Here is an 18818-nt window from a genome sequence, read left to right as displayed (position 1 = left end):
TCCCTCCCTGTACGCTCTCTCCCTCCCAGTACACTCTCTCCCTCCCTGTACGCTCTCTCCCTCCCAGTACACTCTCTCCCTCCCTGTATGCTCTCTCCCTCCCAGTATACTCTCTCCCACCCTGTACACTCTCTCCCTCCCAGTACACTCTCTCCCTCCCTGTACGCTCTCTCCCTCCCAGTACAGTCTCTCCCTCCCTGTACGCTCTCTCCCTCCCTGTACGCTCTCTCCCTCCCAGTACACTCTCTCCCACCCTGTATGCTCTCTCCCTCCCTGTATGCTCTCTCCCTCCCTGTATGCTCTCTCCCACCCTGTACGCTCTCTCCCTCCCAGTACACTCTCTCCCTCCCTGTACGCTCTCTCCCTCCCCCATGTTGGATTCTAATTTGTCATCTTCCAGCTGTGTCTGCAGGACAGCCTATAAGACTTAACAATCGCCCTTACTTTCAGCTCAGGTAAATAACATGGCAAAGGTGAAAGACTGCATTTACATATTGCCTTTCCTTTGCTAAGGACTTTACAAAGTGCTCCCCAGCCAATGAAGTGCTTCTGTTGTAAGGTAGGAAATGTGCCAGTCAATTTACGCATAGCAAGATTCCACAAGCCAAGAACATTTGTGTGTGTGTGTTAGAAAAGCTGTTTGTGGGATATATATTGGCTAGGTTACTGGGGAAGACTTTGCTTCTTCGAAATAGCCAGACCCGGAATCATTTACATCCTCCTGTCTGGGCCTCGGTTTAATGCCTCAACTGAAAGACAGTGCCTAGGACTACTGCAGCACTCCTCCCAGCACTGCAATAGGTCGGATGCTGCAGGGTCTGGAGTGTTTGGGGTCTTGATCTCCCTGTGCTGCGGAAGATAGGTCTGCCGGATTGACTCCGGGCCAGCCCCAGGAACAGCCAACTGGAAAGTAAGTCTTTCGAGTCTGGTGTGAACCACCTTACCATTAGGAATGTGCACCTTGATGACTGGCAGCATGAGTCTCAGAGAGAGTGTACAGGGAGGGAGAGAGCGTACAGGTGCTGTATAATCCCAGGAGTTTGAAATTCTAGTCACTCCAGGCCTGTGGTGCTGGGAGCTCCCGAGCTGTGGAATGACTGGCGCGAGGCAGGATCGGAATGTATGAGGAGAGAATGTGCTTCAGTTCATTCCTCCTTATACTGTTCTGGTGCCAGTGAGAAAACACATGCTCAGCGTCACAACACCAGTGCAGGACACAGAGCACCAACTACCTTACCCACACGTTGACTGTTGTCCTGAAACTCTGCAGTACCTCTATCACACTGGCTGCCAGGTCACTGAGACGAGAGGCAGGAGGAGTTACAGAAAATAGAAATCGAGGTGTGGAAAAATTACGGGTGTAGGTGCAATATTTCTTCTAAAATCTGCATTCAGAGGGAGGAGGGGAGCCTGTACAGAACATACAGAAAAGATCTGCATCACCATGTGGACAGGTCTATTCCCTGGACAGACACAGATGGAAGCTGACGCCCAAAGGATAAGAGGACATGTGAAGAAAAGACTTTTCACCCACGGAAGACATGGGTATCTGTAACTGGCTGCTCAGTTTGGTGTTAAAGGGGAAAACCCCCAACTCACATAAAAGGAATCAGGATCTGCTTCCTGAAGCATGATAATCTGCGAGGCTGTGAACCAGGAAGGTGGGTTCAGAGCAGGCAGCTAGTTCTTTGATATACCCATGCACTTGTGATGGGCTGAATGGCCTTTTTCTTTGCCATAACTTTTCTATGGTTCTTAAATCAAAGGAAGGGGCTCTTCCTTAAGGAAGAGGCATATATACTGACAAATTAGCTGGTAATAACTTGTTTGGCCACCATCTCCATTGGGACAGGAGTCGAGAGGAGCATGGGGAATATGTTTGGGATGAAACAGCACAGGAGTAGGAGGGTGATGTTTAGCCTCTCAAGCCTGTTCTGCTAGCCCGTTGCATCATGATCATTTCAATGGTTGTTGTATCATTTCTTCGACTTAGCCACTTTAGCTCCACATTGATTAAGTAAACAAGAAAAACATCAAAGACTTGAAAGGAATGGCAAGCCCCCTGCAGGGCTGGAGATCCTTGAGAATTCTCTCTCATTAGCAAGAGGGCCCTCGGAGAATAAAAGAGGCTTTGGACGGCACGTAGTGTGGGCAATACATTACAAATTCCGGAAACCTGGAATATTAAATAGTATTTGCTGGAAATGCTCAGATCCAGCAGTGCTCTAGCCTGCTGAGTATTTTCAGCATTTTTTGTCTGTCTATACATCCCTAACTGCCCCATAGAAAGTGGTGAGAGCAACCTTAACTGCTATAGTCCTTGGGATGCAGAAACATTCACAGCATCTGCTCGCAGTTAGGGAGTTCCAGGATAATAAAGAAATGGCGATCTGTTTCTACGTCAGGATAGTGAGTGGTTTAAAAGGGAACATAGCAGGGGCTGGTTGTTCCCATGTATCTGCTACCCTCGTCCTTCTGGGTGTAAGTGGCCGTGGGTTTGGAAGGTGCCGGCTGAGGACCTTTGGCTTAGTTCTGCAGTGCATCTTGTAGATAGTACACACTGCTGTTACTGAGCGTCAGGGGTGGATGGATTGAGATCACATGGGCTTCTTGATCAGGATGGATAGCCAATGAAAATGACAAAAACTGCAGTAGATGGAGATGCCATGAGGGAGGTAGGACATCCATTTGAAACGTGAGGGTAAAAGAGCTCCTGGGATTACCATGCAGATAGTCTCCTTTGTTCCCCATCCCCATTTCTCTAATTTCACTTACACTTTGTTTTTCTGTAATGCACCTTCTTCTATACATTCTACCTTGAACAAATAATGATTCCATTCCTCCCGTCCCTCTATTCAATGTTATCCAGCTTGGGGGGCGGGAGCTGTCTGGTTGAAAATCTCTGCCAAGGCCAATCAGGGCAAAGAGCTCATGGGACTGGACACTGTCAGTTCAACGTCAAAGTGGATTCTGACATGGTCGCATCAGCCACAAGATCAGTGGATCAGCTGACCTCTACAACAAGAACTGGCATTGCAATAGCATCGTTCATGTCGAAATGTTCCAGGGTGATTGACGGGAGAGTGACTGACACACTGAGTCAAGATGGGGCAGGGGCCGGTGTTGGCTTGGGGTGGACAAAGTCAGAGGTCACACGACACCAGGTTATAGTTCAACAGGTTTATTTAAAATCACAAGCTTTCGGAGTGCAGCTCCTTCATCAGGTGGACGATAACCTGGTGTCGTGTGATTTCTGACACTGAGTGAAGGAGGAGACACCAGGATAAGTATCCATGGCATCACTGTGGCACTTTCAGCCTGTCTGTCCTTGTGTGATAACTCTGTCCATGCAATACATTAGGATTTAGGGCTTCAGTTCAATCACTGATTACATCAAAAATAATGGTGTTAGTTTAGAGAACTCTTCATTCAAACCAGCAAAGGTACATTGGGCTGAATGGCCTCCTCACGTGCTAGAAGATTGCCCATTTGAATCGAGTGGGTGTGGGTGCAATATTTCTTCTAAAATCTGCATTCAGAGTTCCTGTGGGTTAAAGGCTCATTTCAAGTCTCAGAAATTAAACGTTCAAAGTTCTGAGACAGGAAACAGCGAAGTACATGAGGTCCGACGTCAAGGAGCCAACAGAACAGTAGGTGTGGAATCCAATGCAACAATTCAATTTATAGAGCAACTTGAAGATGGAGAAAGTATTCCTGGACCCGATGTAATGCAATTTGTTTACCAATGTAACTACTGAACTGCAGCCTGGGGTCCTTAATAACATCCAAGTGACAAATGTTATCTTCACGGTGGAAACATCTACCTTAAGATCACACTATTTACTAAAAACACTTACAAAAAAGCAGCACCTGTTAAGAGACTGGCATCAAAAACGCACATTAAAAGTTTAATTTCACAGTAAGTCAGGGCAGGTCACAAGCTGGAAATTAGGAGCGAAGTGTGCATGTGTGTGTCACCACAGTCTTAGTGACCATAAGGCTGCTTTCTTATTAGACAGAGAGAGAGAGATGATTGGTGGTGATTTAACCTGAGGGCCACCATAGCTCATGCAATGGGTGAGGTCTGGCGATGGGAATTGAACCCACCTTTGTAGGCATCACTCTGGAAAGCCAACCTTCCATCCAACTGAGCTAGACCGGCCCCCATGGAAGTGAGGGAACATTCAGATAGATTTCACGGACAAGCTTCACAGAAAGAGCGGCTGACTCTTGGAGTATTCTTTCTAAGCCAAATGGCAAAGGGAACATTGTCAAAGAAGCAATGGCCTGGATTCAGGTGAAACTCAAATTGGACGGAAACGCGTCGACTACAACAGAAAAGTAAGTGTAAGATGGGGCCCCAGCTAATCCCACCCACCCTCTCAATACTGAACTTTCACCCAATGGTGACTGCAAGTTTGTTTTTTTGCTGAGGTGGGTGAACAAAGGTGGGTCAAAATGACTACCCTTGTTGACCTGTCCATCCTAGACAGTGCCCAGTTGCCTGTTTTAGTAGGAATGCCACCCTCTTACTCTCAGATAAAACTACAGGGACATCCCAACACAGTGTCCAAAGTCCTTCAGTCTGACTTCGGTCTGTCCCTGACTGTGGATGTACATATGCTTATGGTCACTCGCGTCTCTCATCAGCAGAACCTGATCTCTAATTGTCCTGGGGCTCCCTCTCGTTTGATCTCACTCACACTGAACTGCAAGGGCCCTCCACCTTCAATAAAAAACCTTAAGACACATGAGCAGAGGCAGGCTATCCAGCCCACTGTGCACTTTGTAGATGGTACACACCACTGCTCTGATTCTTCAAATCCCTCCATTTCCAACGCAAGGCTCCCTCAATCCTGAGGGGCTGCCTTAGGGTGGGGAGCAGACAGGGCACACCGTGACGAAATGACAACTTGGGGTTCAGGGAGCAAGCCAATGGCCTCGGATGTATCCCAGTAACAATGGTTGGTTTTGGATCTTGGAGGGTAACATAAGAAAAATATTTCTCAGTCAGGGTTGGAAAAGTAAGTCATTTACTCACAAGTTAACCCTTGTGCTTCATAAATATAGAATCTTTTTCTCTTACTGTTGAAATAATTTTTTCTCTTTTTTTTTACATAATTATATCGTAAACTCTTCCGACTCTTCCCAGCCATTCTCGAACAGCTTGCCGAACACGGACATCGGTGACATGGCACGTGAGTTGGCTGATACTCGGGTAGACGGAGGGCTGTAGGGCAGTGAACATCTGATCTGGCAACTGCTGGATTTGGTTGAGGACCGTAAGGATCATGTTGGTCCAGGCCTAGGGCAGAAAAACCACTTTAGTCAGTCAGCCAACAACCACAGCTTGCATTTGTATAGTGCCTTTATCATCTCACCGAGCTTCCTTGGGACACAGGAACAGGAGTAGGCCATTCAGCCCTTCCAGGCCAGCTCTGCCATTCCATTAGGTCATGGCTGCTCTTCACAGGAATACTGTCAAAATATTGACACCGAGCCACATATTGGGGCCAGTGATTCAAAGGAGTAAATAGGGGCAAGACAGAGAGAGAGAGAGAGAAGCTGAGAGAGGATGTTTCAGAGGTTAAGCCTGAGGCAATTGAAGGCACAGCCACCCATGGGGCAGCAATGAAAATCAGGGATGTGCAGGATACCGGAATCGGAGGAGTGTGAGGCAAACAGCTTGAGTCACAGAGTAATACAACACAGAGACAAACCCCTCAGTGTAACCAGTCCATGCCGAACATCATCTCAAACTGGCCCGTATCCCTCCAATTTAAATAAAAAATTTAATGTATGAGGCATGGGCGTTGCTGGCTGAATCAGCATTTATTGCCCCTTCCTTCATTGCCCTTGAGAGGGTGGTGAGCTGCAGTTTTAAACCACCGGGGAGGGAATTCCAGGATTTTGACCCAGCCATATATTTCCAAGTTGGGATGGTGAGTGGCTTTGAGGGGAACCTTGCAGAGTGGTGTTCCCAAGTGTTTGAAGCCCTTGTCCTTCTGGTGTTCTGCAGTGCACTTTGTAGATGGCACACAGCGCTCCTGCTGACATAACACTCAAGGCTGTGGACCAAGTGCTGGGACATGGGACTAGTACAGTATCGATGGGCCAAAAGACCTCTTCTGTACTGTATGATTCTATGACACTGAGTGTCAGTGGTGGAGGAAATGGGCACTTGTGGAGATAGTGCCAAACAAGTGGGTATTGCTTTGTCCTGGATGGTACTGGTACGATGTAAAAGAATCTTTTAAGGGCTGTGGGGCAGAGGGGGCTCTGGATCAGCAGAATTCCAGGAGGATTCCTATTGTCCATCCCAACAAGGTGGTGGCTCCCAAGTGATTGCTTTTAAAGAAGAAGGGCTTGCTACATGACTTCAGGAGGTGTCAGGATTCAAGAATGTAACCTGGGAGGAGAGGGTCCTGAAGGGCGGGTAGAAGCCCTGTTGGGTTTTGTACAACAATCTATCAGGTCCACTGTTGTGTTGGCAAGCCAGCAACAACCAGACGCCAGGCTGGGATCTGTGTGTCGAATGCAATCATCAAGGGCTGCCTTGTTCACCTCTCTGCGAGCGTTACAGGGAATAGGAGCAGGAGTAGACCCTTCGGCCCATTAAGTCTGCTCTGTCATTTTATCTCATGATTTTAATCTTCAACTCCGCTCCTCTGCCATCCACCACCAACCCACGCTCCCACTCTCACTCATTGCTGTTGATTCCCTGAAAGGGCAACCTGTCTATCCTGCCCTTACCCAAGTTTGATTCCAGCCTCGGGTGATTGTCTGCGTGGAGTTTGCACATTCTCCCCGTGACTGCGTGGGCTTCCTCTGGGCGCTCTGTTTTCCCTCCCATGGTTCACAGATGTGTAGGTTGGGTGGATTGGCCGCGCTAAATTTCCCCATTGTGTCCAAGGATGTGTAGGTTAGCCATGGGAAATGCAGGATTACAGGCATAAGGAGGGGTCTGGGTCTGGGAAGGACGCTTTTCAGAGGGGTTGGTGTGAACTCTATGGGCCAAATGGCCTGTTTCCACATTCCACATTGATTTTTATATATAAACAGAGCATTCACAACCTCTGGGGTACAGAATTCCAAATGTCAACAACCCTTTGACTGAAGTAATTCCGCTTCATCTCAATCTCAACTGATCCACCCTTTATCCTGGGATTGTGCCCCTGTGTTATTGATTCCTTGACCAGCTGGTACAATCTCTCATCATCTCCTCTATTGACCTTCATCAGAATCACCTCACTGAAACATATACGATCCTCAGGGGTAGATGCAGAAAGGTTGTTTCCCTTGTGGGAGAGTCTAAGAATGAGGGGTTGTAATAATAAAGACTTGGAAGTGGAGGAATTTCATCTCACAGAGGTTTGCAAAACTCTGGTATTCTTTAACACAGAGGCCTGATCATCAAGTATTTTTAAGGTTGTGATAGATTTTTTTTTAATCAGGAAGGAAATCAAAGGTTATGGGGAAAAGGCAAGAAAGTGGAGTTGAGGGTAATCACATCTCACTGAATGGTGTAGCAGGATCAATGGGCCGAATAGCCTAAGTCTGCCTTAGTCATGAATGTTTCAATGAGATCACCTTTCATTCTTTTAATTTCCAGAGAGTATGGTCCCAGTTTACTCAGCTCCTCATCTGAGGGACCAATCTAATGCCTCCAATACAAATATATCTGTTTTTCAATATGGTGACTAAAACTACTATAGGAGCTTTTGAAAGAGAACTGGATAAGGACTCAAAAGAGAAAGAAGTGAAGTGACCTGGAAAAACAGCAGAAGGAGTGGGACAAGCGCTCTGAGATAGCCCGAGTGGACTGGCTGGACTGAATGGCCTCCTCCTGTACCGTACTGTTTGCGGACTGCGTGAAATATGGCTTTCGGCATTCAGAGAGAAACATACCTGCATCTGGGCCTCAGTGTCACGGACAGAGACGCTGTGGGAGCTGACTGTGGATCCAGAGCGAGGTCGCTTCTCCAATCTGAGCAGCTCAGGGCCTGCACTCAGCGAATGCCGCATCTGGGTCTGGTCCAGCAGCTGCTGGGGCCTCTGGAGAGGGGAATCTGGGCATCTCCCCAGTGCCACCTCCCCCTTCTCTGCTTTCCCCTCCTTGACTAAAGTGGCCAGGTTATGCTGCTGCTTGCGCTTCTTGTACTCGAAGACGAGTTTGTTGATGGTTTTGTCGGTGGCGATGGAGTAGATCTTGTTCCCGGCGCTCTCCCACCACTCCTTCTTCCGGCCTTGCTCCTTTTTCTCCACGTTGGGGCTCAAGGGGGCACTGCTGGGCCCTTTGGGCTTCCCGTCTTCCAGCTCTTTTACATGGCTCCTGGAGCCCTCTTCTGAAGGGGTATCTTTGCCTGACATGCCCCCAGTGGATGGGGTAGATCCCTCAGAATAGCAGGAGGGCAGGAAGAAGAGAGGGTCACCCCTCAGGGCCAGGGGTTCCTCTGCCAAGCACTCCAGGTCAAGGTGAAGCTGGATGTAGTTGTTACAGAGCTCCAGGCATGCCTTGTGAAGCCTCTTTACTAACCAGACCCAGTCCACGTTGCTGATTGGCTGAATGCTAAGAGAAGGCACCCTCGCTCGCCACTGCCTCTTCTCCTTTCCCCTGGGAGGGCTGACCTGGGCTGTCTCCTCAAAGATGTCCTCATCTTCTGAGGAACACTGCTGGGAAGAATCTGAGCTCAGCTCCTCCTCCTCATACAGGATCTTCTTGACCTGTTCGGCCGTTATGTTCTCCTGGTTGGTCATAATGGCAGACACCAAAGCCTGGAAATAAATGTTGAAGCTCATTGCCGACTGGCGGTAGAGATTGGCAGCCCCTCCCACTCCCGAGACTTTCATCAGTAGGTACTTCAGGCCAGGCCTCGTATCAAACTCCCTGGCCGTTCGGTAAGACTCCAGCAGCAGATCAAAGATGACGGCCAAGTTCTGCATGGAGATGTACCTGAGGAAGCTGGCCGGCCTGGTCTCTCCAAAGCTGACAGTCCGGTCTGAAGCCTCGCTTGGTGTAGGACCTTTGACAAACTCTTCGAGCAGGACATCGTAGAGATTTTGAAGTAACACCTGGTGGGACAACAAGCTCACCACTATTGTCCGGAATGGGATCCTGTGAATCAAAAGACAAATGATTTAGCTGGCAGGACACACAGAGTAACATACAAGTGAAAGTGTGCATTTTTTTAATCCTCTCTTGTCCGGCAGTCCCTAATTGTACCTAATTGAGAAGGTGCTGACGAGCTGCCTCCATATACTACTCCACTCCTTTGGGTGTACATATGCCAACAGTGCTGTCAGGGAGGAAGTTCCAAGGCTTTTGATCTAGTTGTATTAAAGGACTGGGGATATTTCTAAGTCAGGACAGTAGGTGACTTGAAATGGAATCTGCAGATAGTATCTGCTGCTCTTGTACTTCTAGATGATAGAAGTGCAGGTTTGGGATGTGTATGCAAATGCATGTTTAAGTCCATCTATGTGTATGTATGTGTGTATGACTGCATGTTTGAGTGTTGGGGCGGCTGTGCATCTGTTTAAGCCTCTGCGTTTGGCAGTGTACAAAGGTTTCTGTGTGCAAGTGTGTGAGTGCTGCATGTTTGCCAGTGCACAGGTGTGCACGTGTGAGTTGTGGGTTTGTGAGACTGTGTTCATGTGTGCTTGAGAGTTTGTGAGGACAGTGGCCGAAGGTGGACTTTTTGAGAAGCTGATGCTGATGCCAATTTTCAGAGGGAAATGCATATTACATGAGGAGGGCAAGCAATTACAGAGGCAGTCCGCATGGAGACCGGGAAAGGAATGACAGCAATGGGCTTCAATATTTAAATAATTAAATGTAAAATATCATTAAATGTGAGAGGAACACTTCGGTGAAAATCAGAGATCGTGCAGTTCACTCTACTGCATTGGTAAAATAGTGTGAACATGTTATAATATTAAAAGCTTTGTAAATGAAAATTGTTGGTATGTGGCGTATGAGTGGGTTGATGGGCTAACTCTTTCAGAGGTTCACAGTGCCTCCTAACCTCTGGACACACATGCAGCCAGCACTGAAGTAAACCTTGCATTTATATAGCGCTTTTTATGGCAACTGGATTCAGGCACTCATCCTGTGGGTTCAGGAGAATGAACTGCAGCTTTCCCCAGTCCACTTCAGAAATGTAGCTCTCTTCGAGACAGGAGATAACTTGTGCAGCGGAAATTATTGAGGTTTTTCCCTCTTAATTATAGCAGGGAAAATCCTGACCTGCATTCTTCTGATTCGGTCAGTTCCTGTGAAAGAGGAAATGCTGCCAGAGACTTCGCACGGGTAATTTCTGACATGGTCTTTGCTCTCAATCCAAGAAAGATGAGGAGAACAACACTAGGAACTGTTCATTACGTCCAACAATGTGACCAAAGCATTTGGTTGGGTAAATTGGCAGGCTATTATGGATTGTTCTAGAGAGATTTGAATCTGTAAGAAACTTCATCACATTCTTGTAACTGCAGCCTGATGGTAACACTGCAAGTAGGAATTCTGAAGCAGACAATTTTGCTATCTGACGGAAGTCAAGCAAAACTGTATGATAGGTTCCCCTACTAATTATAGTCTACCTATCAGCGATTATTCACCTCATCAAAGATCAAAAGTCCTCTGGTGTGACTATGTAATCCTGTTCAGGTGAAAAACACTTTAACTTCGGTCACTTTGACACCAAAGCTAAACTGTCCACCACTGATGCGGAAAACCTACAGGATATAGGAGGCTGCAGTGTCATTTCCACTGGCACCAAGTTTGTAAGCCCCTCTCAATCTCTTTAATTTTGCTTCTGAAAGAGTTGGTTCAGTCCTTGGATGTTCCCAAACAAAGCTCATATCAAACCAGACCTGGTCAGGCACCTCCCGTCTTTATTGACATAGATACTCTGTAATATGTTCAGCTTTTCCCACACCTTGGCAGTCACTTCTCTCAAAAGGCCACAAATTATAAGGAGATCAGGCAATGCTTGTGTTTTGCCAGCAACGTTCCAGATGTTACAGGAGTGACTTATTCATTACAAGAACCGCCATATACAGCAATACACAGAGGAACAGTCAGCACCGCAGTGTTAGACTACAATGAACCCTGGATTGTGTACCAGTGACACAGACAGTGTTAGAGAAACTCCACCAGCAATGCATACACTACATTCTCCAGCTTCAATGGGAGATCCATTGAACAAATGCTAATGTCCTTCTTGAAGCCAGCTTCACAAGTGTCCTGGCAAAACTCTTGTAAAACAAACTATGATGGATTGGAAACTGTGTCTGGATGGCCCTGAAATGCCCACTCCCACTCAGGTCCTGTTTCTTCAACCCTGTAATGGCTCTCTGAGCCTCTTCTGGATGTCTGACTGTATTGACAACAGTGACTGGGCGCAGCTCATGACCACCTGTTCAAAATGGCAACACCTTGTCCATCAAGCTGCTTCACCCTTTGAGTCCGAACACCAGAAAGATGAGGCAGAGGAACAGCAGAGAAGGAAGAAAATGGGGGAAAAAAAAATCCTGCAGCCCAGAGAGAAAGAGAGAGACACTACCTCTTGGGATGTACTCCCATGGTACCCAAAGATCTGTGCGTCAAGAATCGCACACATGAAGACCCACAGCAGCAACTCATAAATTTGAGGAGGCATCATCCTCAAATCGAGGGACAGCCGCTAGTGACAAGATAATCTCTTTCTCTGTGATCCTGATTGAGGGGCAAATACTGGCCTGGACCCCAGGCACCCCTCCGCTGTTCTCTGCATGGTGTCTCAGGATCTTGCACATTCGCTTGAGCAGGCTTGTGGGCCTCAGTTTGAGATCTGAACTGAAATGCAGCACCTCCAACAGTGCAGCACTCCTCTGGCACTGGAATGACAGCCTCAATTTTAGTGCTGGAGTCTCAGGGCTAGAATCTGAATTGAGAGCCTTCTGCGACAGAAGCCAGAACTACACTCTACAACAACACAGCAAGAATTCATTGCTCTCCGCCTCTCCAGGAACCAGTCCATTTGTACTGATTTATTTTCTTCTTAAAAATCTGCACAAGTTAATTTGTCAAGACCTCTCAAACAACCAATTAAATGTCAACTTGGCTGTGTACTGAAATGCATCAAAAATCAACAAAGGAACAATATATTATCAAAGTGCATGGCTTTTACTTTCGCTGGTGTACGTTTGAAATCTGTGTCCCTTTCCCTATCCACCTCAGTGCATTTTGTATTGAACACCAGATGCGTACAAACAGAAAGAATGGAGCAGCCTGTGACTGACTAACATACAAACAGGAAGCAGGAGTCTGCTCCTGTCAAACAATAGGATTGTGGCTGATAGAGATAATGGGAACTGCCGATGCTGGAGAATCCGAGATAACAAAGTGTGGAGCTGGATGAACACAGCAGGCCAAAATGCTGCTTGGGTTGTGGTTGGTTCTTTTTTTACTCCAAACTGCAGGAAGACCATGACCCAACATAATGAAAATTGAACGCTTACCCTATTTTCCTGTTCGACAGTCAAGCGTGGAGAGAAAGAAGCAAGAGGAGGAAGGTTAGTGCAGTCTAAACTGGAGGAATATTTAACACCAACAAGAAGGTTAAACTCTGATTGACATGAGGAAACATTGAAAACAGGGTGCGACAGGAGGATTAAACCATGGGGACTAGGACAAGGATGTAATACTAGGCTCTAGAAGGAAAATCAAGTACTAAAGGTTGGAGAAAAAGTACAAACTGAATCGGGGAAAAAGCCTAGCATTTGACACCAAAAAATGATTAAACACTACTTGATATTACTCAGCACCATTGCGAGTGTGGTGTATGTCAGAAGAAAACAGTAATCATCCTTTCTAATTTGGATCTCTTCTTGTTTAAATATAGATTAGCAATGAAATAATTGAAGGATGTAGCTTAGAACAAATAGTTGAGACGGGACAGAGAAAACAGCAATAACAACAATTAAAATATAATTATATAATTATATAGAATTAGATACTACATTAAAATTACCTTATATACAAGTATAATAATACAATGTGACATAATTTTAAATGTAATTAGAAATAAAAGATTCCTATTTGGACAAAATATTTATTGTTGTCATGTGTACCTAGATACAACATGAGGTTTTGTTTTATAGAACAGAATCCCTGCAGCATGGAAGCAGGCCATTTGGTCCACACCAACCCTCCAAAGAGCATCACAACCAGACCCACCCTGTCCCTGCACCCCTATGGCTACCCCATCCCTGTAAATTTGATTCAAGTGTGAGCCCATCTTTTTCATAAGAACTATTTTTTTAAAAATGTAAAAATTCTACTTTGTTTAACATAGAAACAGGAGCAGGAACAGGCCATTTGGCCCTTCGAGCCTGCTGTACCAGTCAACATGATCATGGCTGATCATCCAACTCAGGCTGCTGTTCCCACTTTCTCCCCGCACCCTTTCATCCCTTTGGCCCTGAGAACGATATCTAACTCCATCTTGAAAATATTCAACATTGTGGTCTAAACAACATTCTGTGCCAGAGAATTCTGCAGTATCTTTCTCTTCACCAATCTACATTTTCACTATGCTTTTTTAAAACAATTTTCCCATTTGTTAATACTTTCTGTTTCAATTTAATTCGGAGATTTCAAAGCTACTGTGCATGCCCCTGGCTGTCAGAAAATAACACCTGCTGTGTGAAATCCAAAAATAAGTTTCTGAAATTACTCTCATTGTCACGGAAGTTTGTGCCTCTTTCGAGTTTATAAATATTCCAGATCTTTGAACCTTCCGAATTTCTACTGAAATATTTACCCCTTGTCGCTTTGGTCATTGGAGCAGGGGGAATGACTTGAGGTGAAAAACTGTAAACTGTAGATGGGACTGCAGGGAGGAAGATGCATTGAATGAAAATATCAGCCAGCAGCCTGTCTAACCATCTCACCGGCACCTTTACCAATGGGTGTCCATGGGTTCTTTACCTCTTCTGAGTGTGACCATTGTGTTTCTCATCCGGTGGGAGCTCGATGATCAACACGCAGGACTGAGCATGCTCAAAACCTTCCCTGTTGCTGGGGGTTTTGGGTGAACACTGGGTGTCTAGCAGAAAGACCTGGAGAAGAAAATTTCAGTCTGATTATAGGAAAACAATGAGCTGCTGCTAGATGCTGGAAATCTAAAACAAGATCAGACACTGCTGGAGAAACTCAGCAGGTCATGCAGCACCTGCGGAGACAGAAAGCAGAGTTAACATTTCGAGACCGGTGACCCTTCTTTAGAATGTTCTGAAGAAGGATCATTGGATGCTGTCACAGTCAAGCAGCATAGTGTCATGAAGCCATACAGCTTGGAAACAGGCCCTTCAGCCCAACTCTTCCATACCAATCAGGTATCCAAAGCTGAACTAATCCCATTTGCCTGTGTTTGGCCAATATCCCTCTAAACCCTTCCTATTCATGTCCAGATGTCTTTTAAATGTTGTAATTGCACCACCTCCCTGAGGAAAATGCTACCCTGAGGAAAAGACCCCGGCTATTCACTTTATCCATACTCCTCATGATTTTATAAATCTCTGTAAGGTCAACTTCCAACCTCCATCGCTCCAGGGGAAAATATTCCCAGTCAATCCAGCTCGGCTCGGAAACATTCCGGCAAAGCCTTAGGAAATCCCTCCAATCAAAATAATTTATTTCTGAAAGCGCATCAGTCTTGAATTCACTGAGATGGAAGAGACTGGAGGAGGATTTGACTAGGGCTTTAGGGATTTCAATCAGCTAGACAGTCCGAAACTCTTTCTTTGCATGGGAAGTGTGAGTACAAGGGAGCATGTCCTTAAAATAAGAGTCAGCTCTTCAGGACGTGAGTCAGCAAAGCCCTCTTTGCTGAAAGGAAGATAGAAGTGTGGTAGAAACCTCACCCACAAAAAACAGAGGATGGTCATTCAATTCATCATCATAAATCTGCAATCAATAGATAGTTCCTACACAAGAGCAGAAAAGGTGCTGGATGGGTAGATGGAGTTAAGGCCTTAAGACCCTAAGATGTGGGAACAGAAGTATGCCATTCAGCCCATCAAGTCTACTCTGTCATTCATTGCGATCATAGCTGATCTGATCATCAGTTCCACTTTCCTAACTTTCCCCCATTCCCAGATAAACACTTGTCTATCCCAACCTTGAGCTTACTTAATGACCCAGCCTCCTCAGCCCTCTGTGCGAAAGAACTCCACAGATTCACTACTGTCTGAGAGAAGAAATTGTTCCTCATCTCTGTCTTAAATAGGTGACACCTTATTCTGAGATTGCACCCTCTGGACCTAGACTCTCCCACAATGGGAAACAATCTTTCTGTGCCTACCTTGTCCAGCCCCCAAAGAATCCTGTATGTTTCAATGAAGTCGCCTCTCATTCTTCTGAACTCCAATACAGTTTAGACAGGGATCTGCCATGATCGCATTGAATGGGGTAACAGGTTAGAGGGACTGAATGGCCTTTACTGATTCATTTTCAATCCCAATAACAAGGTGGAGTTACGAGTTCTTTGGCCCAATCCAGAGAATGTTTAGCACCTTTGGCACACTCTGGCCTGGCCTGGATGACAAAGGCTTGTGTGAGCACAATACCTGTTGTGCCATAGCCCGGATTCTCCAGTACTCAGCCTCGGCGCTGGCAGAATGCGACGGGGCTGCCACCTTCACCTCACAAGCATCTCCACTGAAGCTGTCTGAGCCGCTCTGGAAACAGGCCAACAGGTTCTGAAAGGCAAGAAATAAAACAGGGTGAGGAGCACTGTACAATCCCAAACAGCCGCGTGGAGCACTGAAGAGGATGACGCATCACAGCATCTCGAAGCTCTTCAGGTAATGGTGAGTTGCCATGGATACAGATGTCAGTCAGTGTGTACCAACAATAATTAGTAGTAAACTGAACTCTCCTGACTGTTACCTGCGGCTGAGGAAAGACCGAATCTTATTTAATCCTTTCCATTGTCGTTCTTAATATCTTCAACATCTTTAACTGATATTGTAACCGCTTCAGCTTTAATTGTTTCCCCCTGAGAGATCCTACCTTCAGTTCCCAAGCCCTAAACTCTGACTCCCTCTCTCAAATTGCTTTGCTCCTCTAAGACAATCCTTAAAACCAAGTGCATTGACCACTCTTTTGGTCACCCGTCTTAAACCACCCATGAGCCAACGTTGGGTGGTTTGGAGTCAAATGTTGTTTGGGTAAAGCTCCTGTGAAACACTTTAGGATGTTTTTCTCCACTTTTTCTTTTGTTTATCCACAGGATGTGGGGTTCAATGTAGTACTGTCCTTCCCTAAGAGGCAGTTAGAGTCAATCCTATTGTTGTGGGTCTGGAGTCACATGTCGGGCAGATTCCTTCCCTGAATGTCATGAGTGAGCCAGATGGGGTTTTTTGTAACAATTGATAATAGTTAACATTAACTCTTAATTCCAGATCCGTACTGAATTCAAATTACACCATCTGCCAGGATTCAAACCAAAGTCCCAAGCACATTACCTGGGTCTCTCGAATAAGAGTCTATGTATTTCCATTCAACCTTATTTATTTATTAGTAGCAAAATTAGTTCAATTTTTTGGTGCCCGTTCATTATAATCACATAAATCTCCAATTTTTGTTACATCTTTCTTCAATGTTGGGAAAGCAAAGGGCCCAAAGTATGCCTTTGTTCTCACTATTTCTGTTTGGTTCCTATTAAGTGGGGAAAATATCCCAAATATACCTTAATGGCATTCTCAAAACAGAGCTCCAGTTTGAAGTGTCTTGAAAGGTCATTTTCTAGTCGATCTGCTCAGGGATGTTAACATACATCTCCAGAGCAGGTGGGACTTGAAGCTAGGTCCCCTGGTTCAGAGACAGGGACACTAACACTACGCCACAGGAGCACTCAATGCAGCAGCCTAAGAGAACAATGGGACTTAAAAATCAATCTAGAACACTTCTACATTGGAAACATTCCTGACTGTGGAAAATAAAAGTTAGCAATCTCTTATTTCTGAGCCATAAACATGCCCTGTGCTCCTGAGATGCTGCCTGGCCTGCAGTGTTCATCCAGCCCCACACTTTGTTATCTTGGATTCTCCAGCATCTGCAGTTGCCATTATCTCTGTCCAGTACCCTTTACTTATGAAAAGATTGAAAAGATAGAGATTAGTATGTAACTTTTCATGGCTCACTAACTCAATGTGAGGCCACAGGGACTCCCTGCAAGGTAGTCTGTGACTGAAACCAGAAGAGGTGAAACATCCAGAGATAAAAACAGTAAGTGTTGGCAGCCTTTGTAGAGGGAGAAACTGAGCTAAAGTTTCAAGCCTAGTATAACTCTAGGTATTCTCACATTCTGTTCCACTCAGTCCTTCTCCCCCTCCGCCAACAGCAACAATTCCCAGCTCCTTTCAGTTTTGAAGAAGAGTATATCAGACTTGAAACGTTAGCTCTGTTTTCTTTCCACAGCTGCTGCCACACCTGTTGAGCTTCTCCAGGGTTTTCTGTTTTTATTTCAGATTTCTGGTGTCCGCAGAATTCTGCTCAGTGTTTGGTTATGTTCGCCTGTGACACAAATTGGGCTTTTTAAAAATGACATTAAAGTGATAAATGTAAACGTTTTCTGTTACTATTACATGTAGGGGCTTAAGGGAATAGGATCTAGAGTATGTCATTTCACTCTTTGGAGGTGTTCCACCTTTCAATGAGATCAGATTGATCTGTGACTTAACTCCACAAAACAATCTCACATTTAAAATTAATAATTGATCTGTTTGTCTTGCCATTGGGGAAGAAAGTTCCAAACTTCTGGGATTTCTCCAAGTGTTCCAGTTGCCTCCCACAATGCAAAGATGTGCAGGTTGGGTGGATTGGCTATGCTAAATTGTCCATAGTGTCCAGGGATGTGTAGATTAGGTGGGTTAGCCATGGGAAATGCAGAGTTACAGGGATAGGGTAGGTCTGGATGCAATGCGCTTGAGAGGGTTGATATGAACCAAATGGCCTGCTCTTCAGAGGGCTGGTGTATTTTTGATGGGCTGAATGGCCTGCTTCCATACTGTGATAACTATACCATCCTTTGTGTGCAGAAGTGTTTCCAAAACCACTTGTGGAAAGTCTTGGTCTAATTTTTGAACCCCATCCTAACCTGAGTGCAGAAAGAATTTCTCACTATCTACTACTGCAAAGATTTATTTTTTACCGTCGTGCTTTTGAAATTGTGAGAAAACAATTTTAAAACTAGTGTTTGAATGGTTTGAAGTAATCTGAAATTAGGCAAGCTTGTTTTAAAAAGCTGTTTGAACAACCAATAGTTACAGTGGCTGCAGCTGACATAGTCGACGGGGTTTAGTATTCGGACGAGTCTGGGTGATGACAAATTGATTGGTCTATGGACTAGTGACCAGTTGATGACAAGGGTCCTTTCCCTGCCTACAAATTGCATAAAACTGAGACACTTGGATATTATGCAAATTGGGTCTCAGGTAACTGAACTGTTTGGAACTGGGAACAAGTTTCAGAGATGACTTTTGTTCTCCACCAGCTCAGGTGCTACCTCTTTACTCTCTGCAGTCAAAGCTCATTTAAACCTGAAGACATCTAGTCCATTCTTCCCTTTAGCAGTTACTGTGGCTTTTAATCGAATAAATCAGAGACATTCTACAAGTGAACTCAGCCACCTAATGCCCTTTGCAAACTGGTAGCAGCATTTGGGAAAGGAAAGCTGAGAAAATAACTTTCGAACCAACAAGAACCAGCTCAACAGAATTTGTGAACAAAGACTTTTGATCTGTTTTTCCTCCTCCGTCCATGAGTGACGTTT

The 18818-nt window shown here is 45.5% G+C and overlaps 1 protein-coding gene across 2 annotated transcripts in view; it reads right to left on the bottom strand.

Annotated features, from left to right (window-relative positions):
- Window positions 1-309: 309 nt before the first annotated feature.
- Window positions 310-18818, bottom strand: part of arfgef3 (ARFGEF family member 3) — a 147864-nt gene continuing 129355 nt past the window's right edge. For both annotated transcript variants that reach the window (XM_059648743.1, XM_059648744.1), the window contains 4 exons: window positions 15610-15741; window positions 13970-14100; window positions 7909-9115; window positions 310-5305 (listed from right to left, as the gene is read on the bottom strand). In XM_059648743.1, coding sequence (XP_059504726.1) covers window positions 5114-5305; window positions 7909-9115; window positions 13970-14100; window positions 15610-15741 — 1662 coding nt within the window. In that variant the 3' untranslated portion in view covers window positions 310-5113. The remainder of the gene's footprint in view (window positions 5306-7908; window positions 9116-13969; window positions 14101-15609; window positions 15742-18818) is intronic.

Source organism: Stegostoma tigrinum, chromosome 9 (assembly GCF_030684315.1).
Source record: "Stegostoma tigrinum isolate sSteTig4 chromosome 9, sSteTig4.hap1, whole genome shotgun sequence".
NCBI lineage: Eukaryota > Metazoa > Chordata > Chondrichthyes > Orectolobiformes > Stegostomatidae > Stegostoma > Stegostoma tigrinum.
The sequence above is the reverse complement of the archived record's forward strand: the minus strand, read 5'-3'. Positions and strand labels throughout refer to the sequence as shown.